Source organism: Emys orbicularis, chromosome 24 (assembly GCF_028017835.1).
Source record: "Emys orbicularis isolate rEmyOrb1 chromosome 24, rEmyOrb1.hap1, whole genome shotgun sequence".
Classification (NCBI taxonomy): Eukaryota; Metazoa; Chordata; order Testudines; family Emydidae; genus Emys; species Emys orbicularis.
This window is the reverse complement of record NC_088706.1, coordinates 2,964,479-2,988,131: the sequence shown is the minus strand read 5'-3', so window position 1 is coordinate 2,988,131 and position 23,653 is coordinate 2,964,479. Positions and strand designations below refer to the sequence as shown.

Here is a 23,653-nt window from a genome sequence, read left to right as displayed (position 1 = left end):
ATCCCAGTGGAGACTCTGGCTTTCACCATCAGTCTCCAACTCGCCAGTACCTCGGATTCCTCACAAATCGCAGGCACCATTAACACATGCCAGGCCCTCTAGCCAAGGGATCGTTGTCACAGCACCACAACTCTCTGGGGGATAGCTGTTGCCGATAACCTCTTTGCCCCATCACTGGGCTTGGAAGGATTAAATTTGTATCTGTAAACGCTGATAAACATGGATTTCACTAGACACACACAAGCCAACGAAGAAGTATTTCCATTGCTAATAATCAACGTGTACAGAGAGGCAGAGAAAGAGAAAGAGAAATGCTGCGAGAACTTGTTCGGGGATATTTACTTTGTATATTTTGATAGGATGTTGGCAATTTGTGTTTTAAGGCTTATAAAGCTTTAACTTTTTGAATCTCAGCATCTACTGTCATTAAATTATTGTCTGACCCCACCCCCACATAATTTTGTGCAACTGTGAACATTTCAATCAATAAAAAAATTAAAAAATGCTTAATAATAAATGTCAATATGTGGTGAAATGATAAAAAAATAAAAAATCGACGTGTCCAGGCCTACCCTTCCCTGAGGCAGTCCTGCCCTGACAGCCGCTGTCACCAGTAACGCCCTTTGCCCCAAACGCTGATGGCCCACGGTACCAACAACCTGCCTCTCCCATCCCTGAAGGACTGCGGTCACCATAACCCTTCCCAACGTCTGCACTGCAGCACGGGGCCAGCCGACCTGGGCTCCTGGGGCTCAGAGTGTAGATGTCTGGGCTTGGCCTGGAGCCTGGGCTCTGGGACCCTGAGACGGGGGAGGGGCTCAGAGGCTGGGCTCCAGCCCCAGCCCCAGCCCCCTCCCCAATTCATGAGGGATGCTGTCATTGATAAACCCTCCCCCAAACTGACGGGTCAGTGTCACTGTTAACACCCCTCCCCATTATTGAGAGACTGCTGTCACCCGCCCCCCCGTCACCCTTCCCTCAGAGGTTGGTGTCACTGGGGATCAATCCCCGTCCCCTGTCACTGAGGTTTCTGTGTTCCTGCCACACCCCTGGCACCGCTCACCCATTCCTGGCCTGCTTCAGGGCACCGAGAGAGGCCCCCACTCAGGTTTCAGGCCTCTAGGCATCAACGTTCTCTGGCAGAAACTTGCATCCTTCTCCCACCAGACCGGGGGTTGAGGCTGAAATTCGCTTGCAATTGCCTGTGCTTATCCCATCAGGTCTGACTATAGACCAGCACCTGCATGTCTGCCTGGCCCAGGGACTATGACAGGCTCACCACGGACCAGCCAGCTCCCACAGGGCACAGACCACTCATCTACAACAAAGGCACTACAGAGAAAACAGCTCCGAAAAATGGTATTACCCACCGCCCACATGGGATCCGGCAGGGCTGTACACACCATCCTCAGCTCTGTTACGGAGTGCTTCGCTCCCTGTTGTCACTGATAACCATCCCCCTCCCCGCACCAATGCTGAAGGATCGCCGGCACCAATAAACACATTCCCCCCACACTGAAAGATCTCCAGCACTGATAGCCCCCCCCCCCACGCTGAGAGGTCGCCAGCATCGATAACTCCATGCCCCCCAAAGCTGAGGGATCGCCAACACTGATAACCCCACACTCCCCGACACTAAGAGATCGCCACCACTGATAACACCACACATGACCACGCTGAGGGACCGCTGGCACCGATAACCCCACGTCCCCCGGCGCTGCGGGATCCCCAGCACCGATAACCCCATGCCTCCCGACACAGAAGGATTGCTGGCACTGATAACCCCAACGGCCCCACCCCAACACTGAGAGATTGCAGGCACCGATAACCCCACACCCTGTGATGCTCAGAGATCAGCAGCACGATAACCCCACGCCCCCTATGCTGAGAGATTGCTGGAACCGATAACCCCACGTCGCCCAATGCTGATGGATTGCCGGCACCAATAACCCCATACCCCCCACGCTGAGGGGTTGCCAGCATGGAGAACTCCACGCCACCAGCTGCTGAGGGGTCGCCAGCACTGATAACCCTGCGCCACCTATGCTGAGAGATCGCCACAATCATCGAATAATAGAATCATAGAATATTAGGGTTGGAAGGGACCTCAGGAGGTCATCTATAGACTCATAGACTTTAAGGTCAGAAGGGACCATTATGATCATCTAGTCTGACCTCCCGCATGATGCAGGCCACAAAAGCTGACCCACCCACTCCTGGAATAATTCTCTCCCTTGACTCAGCTGTTGAAGTCCCCAAATCATGATTTAAAGACTTCAAGTCGCAGAGAATCCTCCAGCAAGCGACCCCTGCCCCATGCTGCGGAGGAAGGCGAAAAACCTCCAGGGCCTCTGCCAATCTACCCTGGAGGAAAATTCCTTCCCGACCCCAAATATGGCGATCAGCAGAACCCCGAGCACGCGGGCATGATTCTCCAGCCAGACCCACATTGACCATTGATACTAATTACCAGCGATGGCATGTTATTGACCTATTGACTAAAATCACGTTATCCCATCAAACCATCCCCTCCATAAACTTATCAAGCTTAATCTTAAAGCCAGAGAGGTCTTTCGCCCCCACTGTTTCCCTCGGAAGGCTGTTCCAGAACTTCACCCCTCTGACGGTTAGAAACCGTCGTCTAATTTCAAGCTCAAAGCAGGACCAACACCAACTAAATCATCCCAGCCAGGGCTCTGTCAAACCGGGCCTTAAAAACCTCTAAGCCCTGGTTGGGATGCTTTAGTTGGGGTTGGTCCCGCGTTGAGCAGGGGATTGGACTAGAATACCTCCTGAGGTCCCTTCCAACCCTAATTTTCTAAGGATGGAGATTCCACCACCTCCCTTGGTAACTCATTCCAGTGCTTCACCACCCTCCTAGTGAAATAGTGTTTCCTAATATCCAACCTAAACCTCCTCCACTGCAACTTGAGACCATTGCTCCTTGTTCTGTCATCTGCCACCACTGAGAACAGCCGAGCTCCATCCTCTTTGGAACCCCCCTTCAGGTAGTTGAAGGCTGCTATCAAATCCCCCCTCACTCTTCTCTTCTGCAGACTAAACAAGCCCAGTTCCCTCAGCCTCTCCTCATAAGTCATGTGCCCCAGCCCCCTAACCATTTTTGTTGCCCTCTGCTGGACTCTCTCCAATTTGTCCACATCCTTTCTGTAGTGGGGGACCCAAAACTGGACGCAATACTCCAGATGAGGCCTCACCAGTGCCAAATAGAGGGGAATAATCACGTCCTTTGATCTGCTGGCAATGCTCCTACTAATGCAGCCCAATATTAGCCTTCTTGGCAACAAGGGCACACTGCTGACTCCTATCCAGCTTCTCGTCCACTGTAATCCCCAGGTCCTTTTCTGCAGAACTGCCGCTTAGCCAGTCGGTCCCCAGCCTGTAGCAGTGCATGGGATTCTTCCATCCTAAGTGCAAGAGTCTGCACTTGTCCTTGTTGAACCTCATCAGATTTCTTTTGGTCCAATCCTCATAAGAACATAAGAACATAAGAAAGGCAGTACTGGGTCAGACCAAAGGTCCATCTAGCCCAGTATCCTGTCTACCGACAGTGGACAATGCCAGGTGCCCCAGAGGGAGTGAACCTAACAGGCAATGATCAAGTGATCTCTCTCCTGCCGTCCATCTCCACCCTCTGACAAACAGAGCTAGGGACACCATTCCTTACCCGTCCTGGCTAATAGCCATTAATGGAGTTAACCACCATGAATTTATCCAGTTCTCTTTTAAACTCTGTTATAGTCCTAGCCTTCACAACCTTCTCAGGTAAGGAGTTCCACAAGTTGACTGTGTGCTGTGTGAAGAAGAACTTCCTTTTATTTGTTTTAAACCTGCTGCCTATTAATTTCATTTGATGACCCCTAGTTCTTGTATTATGGGAATAAGTAAATAACTTTTCCTTATCCACTTTCTCCACATCACTCATGATTTTATATACCTCTATCATATTCCCCCTTAGTCTCCTCTTTTCCAAGCTGAAGAGTCCTAGCCTCTTTAATCTTTCCTCATATGGGACCCGTTCCAAACTCTTAATCATTTTAGTTGCCCTTTTCTGAACCTTTTCTAATGCCAGTATATCTTTTTTCAGATGAGGAGACCACATCTGTACGCAGTATTCGAGATGAGGGCGTACCATCGATTTATATTAGGGCAATAATATATTATCTATCCCCTTTTTAATGTTTCCTAACATCCTGTTTGCTTTTTTGACCGCCTCTGCACACTGCATGGACATTTTCAGAGAACTATCCACGATGACTCCAAGATCTTTTTCCTGACTTGTAGCTAAAATAGCCCCCATCATATTGTATGTATAGTTGGGGTTATTTTTTCCAATGTGCATTACTTTACATTTATCCACATTAAATTTCATTTGCCATTTTGTTGCCCAATCACTTAGTTTTGTGAGATCTTTTTGAAGTTCTTCACAGTCTGCTTTGGTCTTAACTATCTTGAGCAGTTTAGTATCATCTGCAAACTTTGCCACCTCACTGTTTACCCCTTTCTCCAGATCATTTATGAATAAGTTGAATAGGATCGGTCCGAGGACTGACCCTTGGGGAACACCACTAGTTACCCCTCTCCATTCTGAGAATTTACCATTAATTCCTACCCTTTGTTCCCTGTCTTTTAACCAGTTCTCAATCCATGAAAGGACCTTCCCTTTTATCCCATGGCAGCTTAATTTACATAAGAGCCTTTGATGAGGGACTTTGTCAAAGGCTTTCTGGAAATCTAAGTACACTATGTCCACTGGATCCCCCTTGTCCACATGTTTGTTGACCCCTTCAAAGAATTCTAATAGATTAGTAAGACACGATTTCCCTTTACAGAAACCATGTTGACTATTGCTCAACAGTTTATGTTTTTCTATGTGTCGGACAATTTTATTCTTAACTATTGTTTCGACTAATTTGCCCGGTACAGACGTTAGACTTACCGGTCTGTAATTGCCGGGATCACCTCTAGAGCCCTTTTTAAATATTGGCGTTACATTAGCTAACTTCCAGTCACTGGGTACAGAAGCTGATTTAAATGACAGGTTACAAACCTTAGTTAACAGTTCCGCAACTTCACATTTGAGTTCTTTCAGAACTCTTGGGTGAATGCCATCTGGTCCCAGTGACTTGTTAATGTTAAGTTTATCAATTAATTCCAAAACCTCCTCTAGTGACACTTCAATCTGTGACAGTTCCTCAGATTTGTCACCTACAAAAGCCGGCTCAGGTTTGGGAATCTCCCTAACATCCTCAGCCGTGAAGACTGAAGCAAAGAATCCATTTAGTTTCTCCGCAATGACTTTATCGTCTTTAAGCGTTCCTTTTGTATCTCGATCATCAAGGGGCCCCACTGGTTGTTTAGCAGGCTTCCTGCTTCTGATGTACTTAAAAAACATTTTGTTATTACCTTTGGAGTTTTTGGCTAGCCGTTCTTCAAACTCCTCTTTGGCTTTTCTTATTACATTCTTGCACTTAATTTGGCAGTGTTTATGCTCCTTTCTATTTGCCTCACTAGGATTTGACTTCCACTTTTTAAAGGAAGTCTTTTTATCTCTCACTGCTTCCTCCAATTTGTCTAGGTCACGCTGGACCCTATCCCTACCCTCCAGCATATCTACCTCTCCCCTCAGTTTAGTGTTATCCGTGAACTTGCTGAGGGTGCAATTAATCCCATCATCCAGATCATTAATAAAGATGTTGAACAAAACCAGCCCCAGGACCGACCCCTGGGGCACTCAGCTTGATACCAGCTGCCAACTAGACATCAAGCCATTGATCACTACCTGTTCAGCCTGACAATCTAGCCAGCTTTCTATCCACCTTATAGTCCATTCATCCAATCCAGACTTCTTTAACTTGCTGGCAAGAATACTGTGGGAGACCATATCAAAAGCTTTGCTAAAGTCAAGATATATCACATCCACTGCTTTCCCCGTATATACAGAGCCAGTTATCTCATCATAGAAAGTAATCAGGTTGGTCAGGCATGACTTGCCCTTGGTGAATCCATGCTGACTGTTCCTGATCACCTTCCTCTCCTCCAGAACTGATAACCCCACGCACCCATAAACTGAGGAATTGCTAGCACTGACAACCCCTGACACTGAGGGATCGCTGGCACTGAAAACTCCAACCCTGCGATGTTGAAAGATCACTAGCACTGATAACCCCACACCCTGCAACGCGGAGAGATCGCCGGCACAGATAACCCCAAGTCCCCTGACGCTGAGAGATCAGAGGAACCGATAACCCCTTGTCACCCGATGCTGACGGATCGCTGGCACCGATAACCCCATGCTCCCGCCCGACACTGAGAGATCAACAGCAACGATACCCCCCCCCCCAACGCTGAGGGATCGCCGGCATCGAGAACTCCACGCCCCCACTGCTGAGGGATCACTGGCACCTATAATCCCACTCGCCCCAACACTGTGAAATCGCCAGCACCGATAACACCATGCACCCCCACGCTGAGGGATCACCGACATTGATAACCCCACACTCCCTGACACTGAGAGATCGCCAGCACTGAAAACCCCGCATCCCCCGACACTGAGAGACTGTCAGCAGTGATAACCCCACAGCCCCGATGCTGAGAGATCGCCAGCACCAATAACACCTCACAGGCCCACGCTGACGGATTGCCGACACCGATAACTCCATCCCCCCACGCTGAGAGGTCTCCAGCACTGATAGCCCCACCCCCACGCTTAGGGGTTCCCCGGCAATTGAGAACTCCACGCCCCCCAACACTGAGAGATCACCAGCACCAATAACCCCATACCTGTGACACAGAGGGATCGCCAGCACTGATAACCCTACGCCCCCCGATGCTGAGGGATCGCCGGAACCGATAACCCCACGCCCCCGACACTGAAGGATCGCCGGCACCAATAAAACCATGCCCACCCATGATGAGAGATCGGCGGCACTGAAAACCCCACGTCCCCCGACGCTGAGGGATCGCCGGCACTGATGAAAACCCACACACACACACTTTGAGAGATCGCCAGTACCGATAACCCCATGCCCCCCGACGCTGGAAGATCGCCGGCACCGATAACCCCACGCCCCCTGACGCTGAGGGATCGCCGGCACCGATACCCCCCCCAACGCTGAGGGATCGCCGGCACCGATAACCCCACATCCCCCAATGCTGAGGGATCGCCGGCATCGATAACCCCACACCCCCCGATACTGAGGGATCGCCGGCACCAATAACCCCACGCCTCCCAGCACTGAGGGATCGCTGGCACCGATAACACCACGCCCCATGGAGATGAGGGATCGCCGGCACCGATAACCCCACGCCCCCTGACGCTGAGGGATCGCCGGCACCGATAACCCCATGCCCCCCGACGCTGAGGGATCGCCGGCACCGATAACCCCACGCCCCCGGCGCTGAGGGATCGCCGGCACCGATAACCCCACGCCCCCCGGTGCTGAGGGATCGCTGGCACCGATAACCCCACGCCCCATGGAGATGAAGGATCGCCGGCACCGATAACCCCACACTCCCCGACACTGAGAGATCGCCTGAACCAATAACCCCACGTCCCCCAATGCTGAGGGAGAGCCGGAACCAATAAACACCACCCCCCCATGCTGAGAGATCGCCAGCACTGATAACCCCACCTCCGCAAACACTGATGGATCACCAGCAGTGATAACTTCCCGCCCCCCACACTGAGACATCTCCAGCACTGATAGCCCCCGCCCCACGCTGAGGGGTCGCCGGCACCGAGAACCCCAGGCCCCCGACGCTGAGGTGTTACCTGCGCACATTAGGGCACCCCACCTTTTCCCAGGCTGTAGGGCTCCAGGCGAAAAGCACCTACCCTTACCCAATCCGTAGGGCTCTGGGTGTAACTAACCTGGTCAGTGTAAGTACCCACCCCCTTTCCCAATACATAGGGCTCCGGGTGTATCCTACTTCTGCAGGTGTGCAGGACCTTTTCCCAGTGAAAGAGGCTTACACAGTAATATACGACATAGCCTCTATTTAATAAACAGACGCACACACAACACACACAGTGCTCACCGCTCCCAATCAGACAGATGAACTTTTCCTGCTGGCCAGTCAGGATCAGGTCCATCTGGGGGACTCCAGTTTCTGCACAGTGTCATTGACAGAGTGCTGAGGTCTGGCAGCTCTGATCTTTGGGGCTGTGTCCTGGAGTTGGTTCCCAAATAACTTCTTTTTGGACCCCAGTTTATAGAGTGAAATCTGAGCCCTGTTTAGCTGCACCTTAACCAATCATTATACTAACATTTTACTAACCAATCCTAACACAGTGTAACAAAATTCTTTAACCAATCCTACCCCACCACCTTCATTAATTTACAACTAGCAAAATTAATTATGTAACAGACAGAAACAATTAAAGAACCAGACAGAGACCATACAGATAAACAATAGGGAAGTGGGGACCATAATGACAAAACAATAAAGAAATGAGGATTTCACAACCACAACTATTGAGAAGTGATTTCTTGACAGACAGGCTGCTGTCAAACTGAGTTTTCTTTAACCATCTTAAGAGCTGTTTCTTTATCTGGTGATAGTGGGGGGCCATTAGGACGGGGTCTCCTTCTTAACAGCCTGATATTACATTGATTTAATGTCATTTAGATGGAATGTGAGGATGTGACATCCTGCTTCTTAGCTAATGGCTGCAGCTCGGCTGCTCTTTTAATCTGGCTGCAGACGAAGGCCTTCGGCTTTAGGCCTTACAATATGGCTGCAAACAAAGGCCTTATCCTTACAGAGGGATCGCCGTCACCGATAACCCCACACCCCCGGCGCTGAGGGATCGCCGTCACCGATAACCCCACACCCCCGGCCCTGAGGGATCGCCGTCACCGATAACCCCACACCCCCGGCGCTGAGGGATCGCCGTCACCGATAACCCCACACCCCCGGCGCTGAGGGATCGCCGGCACCGATAACCCCACGCCCCCGGCGCTGAGGGATCGCCGGCACCTATAACCCCACGCCCCCGGCGCTGAGGGATCGCCGTCACCGATAACCCCACAGCCCCGGCGCTGAGGGATCGCCGGCACCGATAACCCCACACCCCCGGCGCTGAGGGATCGCCGGCACCGATAACCCCACACCCCCGGCGCTGAGGGATCGCCGTCACCGATAACCCCACGCCCCCGGCGCTGAGGGATCGCCGGCACCGATAACCCCACGCCCCCGGCGCTGAGGGATCGCCGGCACCGATAACCCCACGCCCCCGGCGCTGAGGGATCGCCGGCACCGATAACCCCACGCCCCCGGCGCTGAGGGATCGCCGGCACCGATAACCCCACGCCCCCGGCGCTGAGGGATCGCCGTCACCGATAACCCCACAGCCCCGGCGCTGAGGGATCGCCGTCACCGATAACCCCACACCCCCGGCCCTGAGGGATCGCCGGCACCGATAACCCCACGCCCCCGGCGCTGAGGGATCGCCGGCACCGATAACCCCACGCCCCCGGCGCTGAGGGATCGCCGGCACCGATAACCCCACGCCCCCAACGCTGAGGGATCGCCGTCACCGATAACCCCACAGCCCCGGCGCTGAGGGATCGCCGGCACCGATAACCCCACACCCCCGGCGCTGAGGGATCGCCGTCACCGATAACCCCACACCCCCGGCGCTGAGGGATCGCCGGCACCGATAACCCCACGCCCCCGGCGCTGAGGGATCGCCGGCACCGATAACCCCACGCCCCCGGCGCTGAGGGATCGCCGGCACCGATAACCCCACGCCCCCGGCGCTGAGGGATCGCCGGCACCGATAACCCCACGCCCCCGGCGCTGAGGGATCGCCGTCACCGATAACCCCACGCCCCCGGCGCTGAGGGATCGCCGTCACCGATAACCCCACGCCCCCGGCGCTGAGGGATCGCCGTCACCGATAACCCCACAGCCCCGGCGCTGAGGGATCGCCGTCACCGATAACCCCACAGCCCCGGCGCTGAGCGATCGCCGGCACCGATAACCCCACACCCCCGGCGCTGAGGGATCGCCGGCACCGATAACCCCACGCCCCCGGCGCTGAGGGATCGCCGGCACCGATAACCCCACAGCCCCGGCGCTGAGGGATCGCCGGCACCGATAACCCCACACCCTCGGCGCTGAGGGATCGCCGGCACCGATAACCCCACACCCTCCGACGCTGAAGGATCGCTGGCACCGATAACACCACGCCCCATGGAGATGAGGGATCGCCAGCACCAATAACCCCACGTCCCCTGACGCTGAAGGATCTCCGGCACTGATAACTCCACATCCCCTGACGCTGAAGGATCGCCAGCACCGATAACCCCACGTCCCCGATGCTGAAGATCGCCGGCACCGATAACCTCACGTCCCCGACGCTGAAGGATCGCTGGCATGAATAACCCTCTTCCCCAGTTACTGCAAGAATCACTGTCAGCGATAACCCCACTTGCTGGTCCCCAAGGGATTGTTATCACCGATAACCTTGGCCTTGGGTGCGCCATAGAGCAAGGAATCCAAATTCTTCTGCTAGAGCCCCTGAATTCTGAGTGACACGTGGGGAGGGGCCAGGCTTGCATACAGGTTGGGGTAGAGGAACCACTCAAGCCACGGTCCCCACCTCCACCTCAGTGTCAATGTACGCACTCACTGTGGGGAGCCAATGGGTGGTTTACCTCATGTTTCGCAGCCACTCTCCTCTCTCTCTCCCTGACCGAGGCATTCACACTGGAGTCAGTGCTGGGGAAAGCATTCCCAGAACGTGCACTGGACTCTCTTTCTGGGAAGACACTGACTGAGAACACATCCCAAGAACACATCCCAAGGCTGTGCAGGAATGGCCAGGCAGGATCAGCCATGGGTTCCACCTAGTCCAGTAACCTGTCTTCAAGGCCAGCACCAGATGCTTCAGAGGAAGGTGCAAGAGCAGTTATGGGATAACTTTCCCTCAGGGGCAGATTCCCCTCCCCCCCATGGTTAGAGGCTGGCTGTGCCCTCACACAAAGTGCTGGAGATAACTTGTGTCTATGAATGCTCCCAGGGGTATTCTAAGACTAAGATTTTCAAAGAAGCCTAAGAGCGTTAGGGGCCCCCCTCATTGAAATTCAATGGGATTTGGGCACCTAACTCCTTAGGGTTCCTTGAAAATTCCAGCCTAAATATCCTACGTGTTCATATCGGCTTTGACTAGGGCATAGAAAAACTAGCTCATGTCTCTGAGCAGAGCCACACGACCACACATCTCTTGCTCTGCTCTCCCCAGCTCAGCAGTCCCAGCTGCATCAGGCGGCTGAAATGCCTGGTCTATGTGTGTGCCTTCTCCTGAGAGATGCCTGGTGGTCCAAGATGAACTTCTTGTCACTGCTTCCCAAGTTAGCATCCCCCATCCTGTAAGTGGGAACTGCATTCTTTGTTCCTAGATGTATAGGAATGCATTGGCCACTGTTGGAAGACAGTATACTGGGCTAAATGGACCATTGTTCTGACCCAGGATGGCCGTTCTTATGTTCTTCTACATTTACGTCATATACCTCTACACAGATATCACTGGACTAGGCTTCCACGGGAGGTTGTGGAACCCCTGCCATTGGAGGTTTTAAGAACAGGTTGGACAAACCCCTGTCAGGGATGGTCTAGGTCCTGTGGTCCTGCCTCAGTACAAGGGGCTGAACTAGGTGACTTCTCAACGTCCCTTCCAGCCCAAGGTGTCTATGATTTTGTGATGTAGCAGTATTCAAAATTATTGTTTGCTTGTGCCCAGTTTACCAAGCAATTCCATACTGCTCGGTATCAGTGACTTTCCCTCTTCATTATTTACCACTACTCTAATTTTTGTGTCATCTGCAAATTTTATTAGTGATGATTTTTCCCCCCCAAGTCATTGATAAAAATAGTGTACAGCCAAGAACTGATTTCTGCAGGACCCCAGTAGAAACATACCTATGCAATGACAATTCCCCATTTATAATGACAATTTTAGACCTCTCACTTAGCCAGTTTTTAACCCATTTAAGGTGCACCATGCTTTTTTTAATATGCTCTAGTTTGTTTAATCAAAATACTAACTTTATCAACCAAATCCGTAATCTCATGTGACGAAGTGGGGGATTTTCTTGTTTTTTTCAATGGTTTGCATGCAGAGGGGATGGGATGCAGTTTCCCTGGGTGTTACTGGTTTAATGAGGTGATGGGAGAGGGAGTTTGCTGTTACAGAGGACCAGCGACGGCACTTGGGACCCCAGCCAATGGCCTGGAGAATGGATACCCCAGCAACTGGTGAACTGGAGGCCCAGCTCGGGAGTCACAGCCGGTTCTGGCCAGGGGGAGGACAATGGGCTGCGAAGAGAGGACCCCGGTGACCCTGACCAGCCGGTTCCAGCCAGTGGGAAACATAGGACAGCTGAGAGGAGAGGAGAGGAGATCCAAGTGACCCTGTTTACCTGGATAGAAGACAGTGGACAGAGGCGGGGCTTGGGGGCAGGTGATATCGGATGCCCAGCTGGAAAGCACAGGGGGCTCGGGACTGGAGAGAGAGAGCACGCAGAGCCCACCTGGATTCAGGAGAGACTTAGATGTACTGTGCTGAGGGAGGCCAGGCCTGAGGGCCCTGAGAGTTTCCTGTGTTGTGTTCAGACGCTCAATAAACCCTCCTGTTTTATGCTGGCTGAGAGTCGCTCAGGTCTAGAGAACATGGTTGCATTATTCCCTCTGGGAGTGAAGGCCCCAGGGGTCCAGAGCGAGTGGACTCCCTGAGGGGGCCCATGGCAAGAGACAGGTGTGCTAAGGCTCAGAGAGGCTCCAGGAGGCGGAGGGGCCTATGGCTTAATCCCTGAGAGAGAGTGGACCCCCGAGAAGGGCTGTCACACTGAAAGGGGTTCCCCCCAAGGACCGTACGGGGCCAAGAGTGGGCACGATCTGTGAGTCTGTGACAACGTGGTAGCAGAGGATGGTTGGCGAATGCACCCTGTAGACAGTTGGCTGCGAGCGCGGGCACTTTGCAGTGAGTGGCTGCCCACGATAAAATGAGGAAATTGAAGGAACCAGCGAGGAACTGTCCTATAACTAGCTCCGTAAGAGGGACCTGGCACATCTGTGTAGGGAGAGAGGGCTGAGCGTGGGGAGGCTCACTAAGGAGCAGCTGATGGCTCAGCTTGTAGAGAATGACCAGTCTGAGGAACAGCCTCCAGACCCCAGAGGGGCTCCCGGGGTGCCCGGAGAGCTAGGGAGTAGCTGTGGGGGCAGTCCATGTAGCAACCGGGAGTCTATCAGACCCGACTCCCCAGTCAGCACAGGGGAACCCCAGTCAGGTTTCTCCTTGGAGGAGCTGCGGAGGCTGGAGCTAGAGCTGAAAGCGAAGGAGCTGGAGGAGCGGAGGCTGGAGGACCGTTCAGAACAACGGAAGCACGAGTTGGAGTTGGAGGAGCGGCAGGCCAAGAGGGCCTGCCGGGGGGTAAGTGGGGAAGGGCCCTGAGACACCAGTTTTGTGGGGAATTTAGATACCAAAGTGCTGCCCCAGTTTAAGGAGGTGTGGGGGGGAAATATTGATGCCTACCTCACAGCCGTTCAGAAGGTTTGTGATCTGAACCAGATTGACCCCGCAGACAGGCTTCGCTGTCTGACCCCCCTGCTGGGTCCCAAGGCCATAGAGGCATTCAGCCAAATGGATGGTATTGAGACGGAGGACTATGACCTATTCAAACAGGCATTGCTGCTGAAGTTTGAACTGACCCCCAAGGCGTACTGGAAACTATTCCGGGGTGTACATAAGACCCCAGGTGTCACTTACAAGGAGGTCGCCAACCTGCTAGGGGAATATCTTTGTAAGTGGGGGAAGGGCACAGGGGCCACTACCGCAGAGGACGTGTATAACCTGGTGGGGTTGCAGCAGCTGTGTGACATCTGCCCTCCGGACCTTAAGATGTGGTTAGTGGACCGGAAGCCTAAAGATCTGCGCAGTGCGGATGCACTGGTGGATGAGTTTGTGAACAGCAGATGGGGGGCTAAGGAGGGACCCAAAGAGGTCGGGGTGCACCATCACCTGCCTACCGAGGTGCTAATGGGTAACGACTTGGAGAACTGGCTGGATGGCACTCAGAGCACCCTGGTCCTTACCCGGAGCCACAGCCAGCGAGGGACGCGGGATGTCCCAAAGGGAGGGACCGAAGCACCGAGGGTAGGGCTTGACAGGGCTGGGCCGGCGCCTCCCTCCCAAGGTGGGGAAACTGTGGCACCGCCAATCAGGGCTGTATCCTCAAACCCTGCAGCTGAATTCCAGACGGAGCTGGAGGAGGATCCCTCCTTGGAGAAGCTGAGGCCCCTTGCTGGCCACAGCGGTGCAGGATCCCAGGGGGAGGACTGCCGGGAGAGATTCCTGTGGGACAAAGGATTCCCGTACCGGGACTGGACTGGTTCGGGGCAAACTGAACCTTGGAAAGCCAGGAGGCAGTTAGTGGTCCCCCAGAGGTACTGCCACAGACTGTTGTACTTGGCCTATGATAGTCCCCACTCAGGGCATCAGGGCATCCAGCACACCAGGCAGAGGCTGCTGCAGAACTTTTACTGGCCCGGGATCTTTGACGCTGTCCAACAGCATTGCAGGTCCTGTGACTCCTGCCAGAGGGTGGGGAAGGCGTGGGATAAGTGTAAAGCAGCTCTGAGACCTTTGCCCATCATAGAGGAGCCTTTTCAGAAGGTGGCTATGGACATAGTGGGGCCCCTCAGCAGGGTGACCCGGTCAGGGAAGAGAGACATTCTAGTGGTGGTAGATTTCACTATGCGCTACCCCGAGGCGGGGGCCTTGTCCTCTATCGAGGCAGACACCGTGGCAGACCATTTTCAGCAGAGTGGGGTTCCCCAAGGAGGTCCTTATGGACCAAGGGTCCAACTTCATGTCAACCCTGCTCCAGTGCTTATGGGAGAAGTGTGGGGTCTGACACACCTGAGCCTCGGCATATCACCCTCAGTCCAACGGGCTGGTGGAGAGGTTCAATGGGACCCTAAAGATGATGCTGAAAACATTTATGGACCAGCACCCGCAGGATTGGGACAAGTATTTATCCCACCTGCTGTTCGCATACAGGGAAGTGCCCCAGGAATCCACAGGGTTTTCCCCGTTCGAGTTGCTGTATGGGAGGAGAGTGAGGGGACCCCTGGACTTGATATGCAGAGAGCTGTCCCTTAGGTCTGTAATACCAGGGACAGATAATGGTGTGGTCATCTTAGACCAGCTTTACTTCCTCTATCACCACTGACCTGCTTTGGCAGCAGAGCAGATCTATTGCATCTCTCCACCAGCCATCAGGTTCTCCTTAGCAGCCCAGCTTTTGAACACCCATTGCGTTGCTCAGTCGCTTCAATTATACATTTGACATGCTTGCTTTATGGCTTAAGCCTTACATTTCTCTTTTCATTTTCCTTTTAGTTTTTGTTACACTAAAGTGCAGGGACCAAACAATAACTAAGGCATGTTTGCTGAGGATTTCTGGAACAATGTACGCCAGGAGATATTTTTGCAGCAGTACCTGCTGAGGCCCGTACCTGAGCACAGCTGTAACTCCCCGCCCACTATGGTGTCTGGGGAGGGGCATGTGACCATTCCTACCCCTCCCTTGCAGTACTGATGGTAGCAGTACTGCAACCCCCTCACAATAATCTTGTGCCCACCCCACAACTCCTTTTTGGGTCGAGGCCCGTACAATTACAACACCGTGAAATTTCAGATTTAAATAGTTGAAATCATGAAATTTATGATTTTTTAAATCCCATGACTATGAAATTGTCCAAAATAGAACGTGGATTTGGTAGGGCCCTAGCTCCAGGGCACGTGGGCTCATTGGGCACGGGAACACAGCAACCTGAACCTCAGTGGGTCATTGGGCACAGATGCTCAACAGGCAGGGAGACTCCCTCGGCAGGCGTGGCAGTGGCAGACGGGGTGTCACTGAGAATCACTATGCTTGGCGCTTGCTTCACTTAAGTAACCAGCTTATCTCTGCTATGGGCAGCATGCTGGGAGACATAATTGAAGTGACAGACATTTCTAAATCCTGCCAGATTAAATGAGGTTGTTCCAGAATGAGCAGAGCTCTGAGAGGTAACAACCAAACAACGGCACCTCTCAACTACCTAGCACCAGAGCCAGCTAAAATAATGCCTACATCAAAAATCGGGAGGAAGTTGTTGCATAGTCTAAGAGAACCAATGTAATCTAACACATCTTTTTAACTTTGTGTTATTCATTAGCACTGCATCCTTGTCCATGGTAGCAAGGGTCCTGGGAAATGCTGAAAGATCGGATTAGTCAATTACATTTTGGCTCAGTTAATTCCTCTACAAGAAGCTCATAGACGAGAGGCAGCGTGAGGGCAGGTATCAGAAATTGCTGAATTCTAATCCCACCTCTGCCACTGACTAGTGATGTGGCCTTGGGCAAATCTCTTCATCTCAGTTGCCAGCTCTCTCTAATGGGGCTCACTATTTATTGACACACTTCCCAGAGCTGGTGGGAGGACTCCTCAAGTGCTATGCACGTGCTGAGTACTATGATAACAGAACCTGGCTCATTTGCACAGTGGAGCAAATCCTGCACCTAGCAGCGAGCCTGAGTAGCTGGACCAGGAACAGGGCAGATGTGTGGAGAGGGGGTGGTGAAATGAACCTGCCCCCTCCATGCTGCAGAACTATTCCCCAAGGCGGCTGTAGCCTCTCTAAGGGAAAGGCCAGACAGCAGTGGGTACTCTAGCCCTGCGTCTCCCCTTCCCCACCCATGTCCTCCCCCTGTCTGCACATTGCCAAACAAGGAGCCCTTGCAGAACTGGGCTCCATACCATGCTGGCTTGCCCTGTCCCCTCCTTGTGCAATGGAACTGCGCTGGTTCCTCTGCCAGGGACACCGCCCTGGCAGAGTGAGGGGCAGGGTTTGGCCCACTGTGAGTGAACGATTTCCGCAGATCAGGAAGTGGAGAAACCTTGAGACTGCATGGAGGATTCCTCACCAAAAGGGCCTTTAGTTTGGCAATGCTGTGCCAGTCAGTACGTTTTGTGAAAATAAATAAGCGTTAGTGCTAAGAGAGCCTGCTAATGCTGCTAGAGCTGTGCTGGGGAGCAGGGGTGAGGTGAACGGGTGTTTTTCTCTGTACAGTTTATAGCGTGAGGTTTAATTTCTACACAAAAGAAGTTTTATAGCAATAGTTCCTTTAACCCGCCCCGTGATCCCACCCCAATTTTTCTGCACATACAACATGTTTCTGCCACTTACCAGGTCTGTCAGCTCCAAAACCCTTAGCAAAAATCCGAGCAGGCATCCAGTTACAACAGAGAGCATCGAAAGAGTCAACAGGCCATTCTTTCTCCAGAAAGCTCGGATCCAGTTCCAGATGGCCGAGCAGCTAACGGAAAGTGAGTTTAACGAGGCTTTTTTAATACGTTCCCACATGATCCTCTTTAGAGGTCCAGAAAGTTCCACTCCAAGCAAAATGTCTCTTTGATGCTGCTAATATTCCCGAGGTTGCTAGTAGTCATCATTAGTGATCTTCCTTGTTCTGCAAAATCATTTCCCTTTGCCAGGTTCAGAACCCACCAGAAACCAGATCAGAATCAGAGAACTCTCTCTCACATAATCCCAAAGGGAGAACCAGTGTTACACTGCTATTTGGGACCCATTCGCCTTAATGGAAAGTGACATCTTAGACTAGTTAATCCAAGCTTTCTAGTTGGCTGGAAGAAAGGTTGATGACAAAAACATGCATAGGTTAACCCCTTCGTTGCTATGTGGTTGCACCAGGTACACTCTCCGCAGCGCTCCACGTGGACACGGAATCAGAGGTTAGAGGAGGGAGAGTTGCATTAGTTCACACAGCCCAGGAAGCCAGTCCTGGATGGTCGATCCTACAGAGCTGTCATTGGGGTATACGTGCTTTGCACAGGGTCACAGGTCGAGGGTCCCTGCTGTGGGTCCCACACTGGGGCTTTAGTAGGCTGACAGCAGTGACTGGAACTAGGATCTGCAGAAAAGGACATAGGGGTTACAGTGGAGGAGAAGCTGGATATGAGTCGACAGTGTGCCCTTGTTGCCAAGAAGGCTAACGGCATTTGGGGCTGTATAAGTAGGGGCATTGCCAGCAGATCGAGGGACGTGATCATTCCCCTCTATTCGGCATTGGTGAGGCCTCATATGGAGTACTGTGTCCAGTTGTGGGCCCCACACTACAAGAAGGATGTGGAAAAATTGGAAAGAGTCCAGCGGAGGGCAACAAAAATGATTAGGGGGCTGGAGCACATGACTTATGAGGAGAGGCTGAGGGAACTGGGATTGTTTAGTCTGCAGAAGAGAAGAATGAGGGGGGATTTGATAGCTGCTTTCAACTACCTGAAAGGGGGTTCCAAAGAGGATGGATCTAGACTGTTCTCAGTGGTACCAGATGACAGAACAAGGAGTAATGGTCTCAAGCTGCAGTGGGGGAGGTCTAGGTTGGATATTAGGAAACACTATTTCACTAGGAGGGTGGTGAAGCACTGGAATGGGTTACCTAGGGAGGTGGTGGAATCTCCTTCATTGGAGGTTTTTAAGGTCAGGCTTGACAAAGCCCTGGCTGGGAGGATTTAGTTGGGGATTGGACTACATCATAGAATATCAGGGTTGGAAGAGACCTCAGGAGGTATCTAGTCCAACCCCCTGCTCAAAGCAGGACCAATCCACAACTTTTTTTTTTTTTTTTTTTGGCCCCAGATCCCCAAATGGTCCCCTCAAGGATTGACCTCACAAGCCTGGGTTTAGCAGGCCAATGCGCAAACCACTGAGCTATCCCTCCCCCCTGAGGTCCCGCCCAACCCTGATGTTCTATGAACAGAGATCTGCACATTTTCTTCTTGGTCCCTAATATAACAAGGCCTGTCTGGGGCCTCTGGGTGCCCCTGCAATATCCTTGTTTAATAATAATTAGATCCTGGAGCTTTTCTTCTTACTGTACCCCCAAGGCCCTACTGATGGATCAATATAAGGGTCTCTGCAGCATGAGAGCGATTTGCAAAAATAAGAATATTCACTATGATAATTAATAAGGCAAATGAAAGAAATAGAGTAGTGCCAAGATCCCAACCTACACAACACCTAAGGGTGATGTGAAAGATACAATCACCTGAGATATCACAAGATTTTCTAAAGCAATAATGCAAAGATATGTTTCCTTTAGGTAAAACACGGTATCATCAGAAATATGTGAACGGAGAGCTAAAATTGTGCAACTGTTAAGCTTAGGCAAGCCTGTTACAAGACAGATGGAAAATACCGACGTCCACAGGAGGTCTTGTTAGGAGCAGTGTCCCTTGATGTAATCATATCTGAGGCCTTGCCTTCACTGCAAAGTTAACTCAGGTCAACTTGAATCCTGTCCCCTGCTAAACCCCTTCGCTCGAGTAAGCTGGCTCACCAGGGGCATAGCCAAGTGAGCACAACTTGTCGGCTGCTAACACAACCATTCTGCAGTGTGGGCACAGGCTTGCTCCACGCCAGTGGTGCTCGTCCTTGCGTACCTTCCAATAATTCCCCATGTGCCCAGAAGGGGTCAGACAAGTTCTGTCAGGGCCCACACATGGTAAAAAGCCCAGAGAAGAGTTGCTGCAGGATAAGTATAAAATTAAAGAATTAAAGTTAGCTTAGCTTTGGTTAAGGAAATATATCTGTGTTCCAAAGAAAGATCCTGACTAGCAAGAAGAAGGAAGGCCTCGGGGAGAAAGGCAGTTGTAAATCTTATCTGGATTAAGACTGGAAATGAGGGGGAACTGTCTCAGATTGGTTTTTAGCCGGTCAATTATTGGCAATGACATCACTTGTTTGTGAAAGGGTATAAAACATAATCTCTGAAAGGGTTCATTGCTAATACCTGCCTGACCACGCTGGAGCTGACCAATATGGGTCTAAGTACCTCTGGGGTTAGCCCATTTGTAAGTATCTTGAGCAAATGCTTAGAAATGTTTTGTTACTGTTTGGGTGTAGTAAACTGCTTATTAGTTAGGCTTTTTAGGCATGTTTAGACCAACTGCTCAAAGTACCATTTGGCCTTTGGATTTAATAAAGGAATTTACAGTTCAATTGGTGTTTGGTGATTTCCCATATAAATAGTGATTTCAATGGTCTTGGTCTAGAGTCACACCCAGGGTCAAAGCGGTGTCACAGGTAGAAGCCACACCAAGGGTCAAAACCAGAGTCATTACTGGGGTTAGGACAAGGGAGCAGGAACAAGGCAAGGGGGCAGGAACTTGGTCTCAGGGGTCTGACCAGCAGCAGGGGCAGCGGTGGTGGAAACAGATCATCCAGGAACAGCTTCAGGATGCATTCATGAAACGCTGGATGGACCTTCCAGGATCGATGGATAAATTCAAATGCCACCAGATTGATTTGCCGAAGAATGGGCAAGCCCCATACCCTGCTCCCCAGCAGGAGCTCGAGGGCTAGCTTCAAATGGCTGGTGGGCCGGATCCAGCCGACGGACTGTAGTATGCCCACTCCAGCTGTACATGCTCCTTTAGGTTAGCCTGGATCTTATGAATAGTCTGTACCAGATGTGAGGCAGCAGGAACTGGCACAGGTGGTGGGGAACAGAGGGATGGAGCCATGGATGAAAACCATACTTGGAGTAAAAAGGACTGAATTTGGTAGAAGCATGTTTTGCATTATTATAAGTAAATTTGGCTAACAGGAGTAATGCAACCTAGTGATTTGGGCATTGGTTCAGGAAACAGTGTAGATACTGCCAAGTACCTGGTTGACTTGTTCTGATTGGCCGGTCGTCTGGGGCTGATGGGAGGTGGATGTATGAGAACGGATATCCAGGAGGTGCAATGTTTCCTTCCAAAACCTGGATATCAACTGAGAGCCCCAATCTGTGGTAAGATGATTGGGGAGACTATGGAGTTGAAAACATGCATAATTAGGAGTTGTGTGGTAGTATCTATGTTCGACAGGTGTACAGGAGGAATAAGATGCACCATTTTGGTGAGCTGATTGACTACGGCTAGTATGATATTGTGTTGTTCTGCTTAAGTACGACTAAGAAATCAAGAGTTATATATGACCATGGTCAGGAAGGGGTTTTGGATGGTATCAGGCTGAAAGACTTGCTTTTGGAGGTCTTAGTCAGAGTGCAGGTGTCACAGGACCTCACATCATCCGGCATCTGCAGCCACCAGAATGAGTGAGCTACTGCACGCCAAGTCTAGGACTGTCCAAACTGACCCACCCAAGGGGTGGCATAGTGAATGTGTAGCACCTCGAGTCACAGGGGACCCTCGGGGATATACAGATGGTCATTAACATAGAAGAGCTCGTCGGACCAGGAGTAATGGTGTAGGGTGGTCCCAAGGAGGCCCTCCTTGGATGATGTTATGAGCTTTACAAAAGGACCATGAGGAAGGGCTACTTGACGTGAGGTAGGGAAGTCCAATGACAGTTCCACAAAGGCAAAGATGTGGTTTTATAATGTTGGGTGGTGGTTCTTCGAGATTCAAAGGTTCCATATAGTTCTCTCCCTTTCGTGAAAGGGCATCTGCCTTACTGTTCTTGTGGCCTGGGCAGTACGTGATCGTGAAGTCAAACCTTGAAAAGAACAAGGCCCAGCATAACTGCTGCTGATTCACAGACTTGATCAGGGCCGGCTCTGGCTTTTTTGCCGCCCCAGGGGGGGCGAGGGCGGCCGGAGCCCCGGGGGGAGGGCGGCGAGCCCTGGCGGGGGCTCCGCTCTCCCCCCGGCCGCCGGGGGGAGGGCGCCGGGGGGGGAGGGCGGCCGGAGCCCTGGGAGGAGGGTGGCGAGCCCCGGCTGGGGCTCCGCTCTCCCCCCGGCGGCCAGAGCGCCGGGGGCAGGGCGGCAAGCCCCGGCCGGGGCTCCGCTCTCCCCCCGGCGGCCAGAGCGCCGGGGGCAGGGCGGCGAGAGGGCGGCGAGCCCCGGCTGGGGCTCGCCGCTCTCCCCCCGGCGGCCGGTGGGAGGGCGCCGGGGGGGAGGGCGGCCAGAGCGCCGGGGGGAGGGCGGCGCGCTCTCCCCCCGGCGGCCAGGGGGAGGGCGCCGGGGGGAGGGCGGCCGGAGCCTTGGGAGGAGGGCGGTGAGCCCCGGCGGGGGCTCCGCTCTCCCCCCGGCGGCTGGTGGGAGGGCGCCGGGGGGGAGGGCGGCCAGAGCGCCGGGGGGGAGGGCGGCGAGCCCCGGCGGGGGCTCCGCTCTCCCCCCGGCGGCCAGGGGGAGGGCGCCGGGGGGAGGGCGGCCGGAGCCTTGGGAGGAGGGCGGTGAGCCCCGGCGGGGGCTCCGCTCTCCCCCCGGCGGCTGGTGGGAGGGCGCCGGGGGGGAGGGCGGCCAGAGCGCCGGGGGGAGGGCGGCGAGCCCCGGCGGGGGCTCCGCTCTCCCCCCGGCGGCCAGGGGGAGGGCGCCGGGGGGAGGGCGGCCGGAGCCTTGGGAGGAGGGCGGTGAGCCCCGGCGGGGGCTCCGCTCTCCCCCCGGCGGCTGGTGGGAGGGCGCCGGGGGGGGAGGGCGGCCAGAGCCCCGGGGGGAGGGCGGTGAGCCCCGGCCGGGGCTCCGCTCTCCCCCCGGCGGCCAGAGCGCAGGGGGCAGGGCGGCGAGAGGGCGGCGAGCCCCGGCCGGGGCTCCGCTCTCCCCCCGGCGGCCGGTGGGAGGGCGCCGGGGGGGGAGGGCGGCCAGAGCGCCGGGGGGAGGGCGGCGAGCCCCGGCCGGGGCTCCGCTCTCCCCCCGGCGGCCAGGGGGAAGGTGCCGGGGGGAGGGTGGCCGGAGCCTTGGGAGGAGGGCGGTGAGCCCCGGCGGGGGCTCCGCTCTCCCCCCGGTGGCTGGTGGGAGGGCGCCGGGGGGGAGGGCGGCCAGAGCCCCGGGGGGAGGGCGGTGAGCCCCGGCCGGGGCTCCGCTCTCCCCCCGGCGGCCAGAGCGCAGGGGGCAGGGCGGCGAGAGGGCGGCGAGCCCCGGCCGGGGCTCCGCTCTCCCCCCGGCGGCCGGTGGGAGGGCGCCGGGGAGGAGGGCGGCCAGAGCCCCGGGGGGAGGGCGGTGAGCCCCGGCCGGGGCTCCGCTCTCCCCCCGGCGGCCAGGGGGAAGGCGCCGGGGGGAGGGTGGCCGGAGCCTTGGGAGGAGGGCGGTGAGCCCCGGCGGGGGCTCCGCTCTCCCCCCGGTGGCTGGTGGGAGGGCGCCGGGGGGGAGGGCGGCCAGAGCCCCGGGGGGAGGGCGGTGAGCCCCGGCCGGGGCTCCGCTCTCCCCCCGGCGGCCAGAGCGCAGGGGGCAGGGCGGCGAGAGGGCGGCGAGCCCCGGCCGGGGCTCCGCTCTCCCCCCGGCGGCCGGTGGGAGGGCGCCGGGGGGGAGGGCGGCCAGAGCCCCGGGGGGAGGGCGGTGAGCCCCGGCCGGGGCTCCGCTCTCCCCCCGGCGGCCAGAGCGCAGGGGGCAGGGCGGCGAGAGGGCGGCGAGCCCCGGCCGGGGCTCCGCTCTCCCCCCGGCGGCCGGTGGGAGGGCGCCGGGGGGGAGGGCGGCCAGAGCGCCGGGGGGAGGGCGGCGAGCCCGGCCGTGGCCCTGCTCTCCCCGGCAGCCGGAGCGCCGCGCCGCCCACCTCCAGGTGCCGCCCCAAGCACAAGCTTGGTGGGCTGGTGCCTGGAGCTGGCCCTGGACTTGATC

At 54.6% G+C, this 23,653-nt stretch overlaps 1 protein-coding gene across 1 annotated transcript in view; it reads right to left on the bottom strand.

The window, feature by feature from the left end:
* The window catches only part of LOC135894084 (excitatory amino acid transporter 5-like), a 94,473-nt gene extending 77,034 nt beyond the window's left edge, over nt 1-17,439 (bottom strand). The window contains exon 1 of the mRNA XM_065422105.1: nt 17,263-17,439. Coding sequence (XP_065278177.1) covers nt 17,263-17,439 — 177 coding nt within the window. The remainder of the gene's footprint in view (nt 1-17,262) is intronic.
* Nucleotides 17,440-23,653: the final 6,214 nt, after the last annotated feature.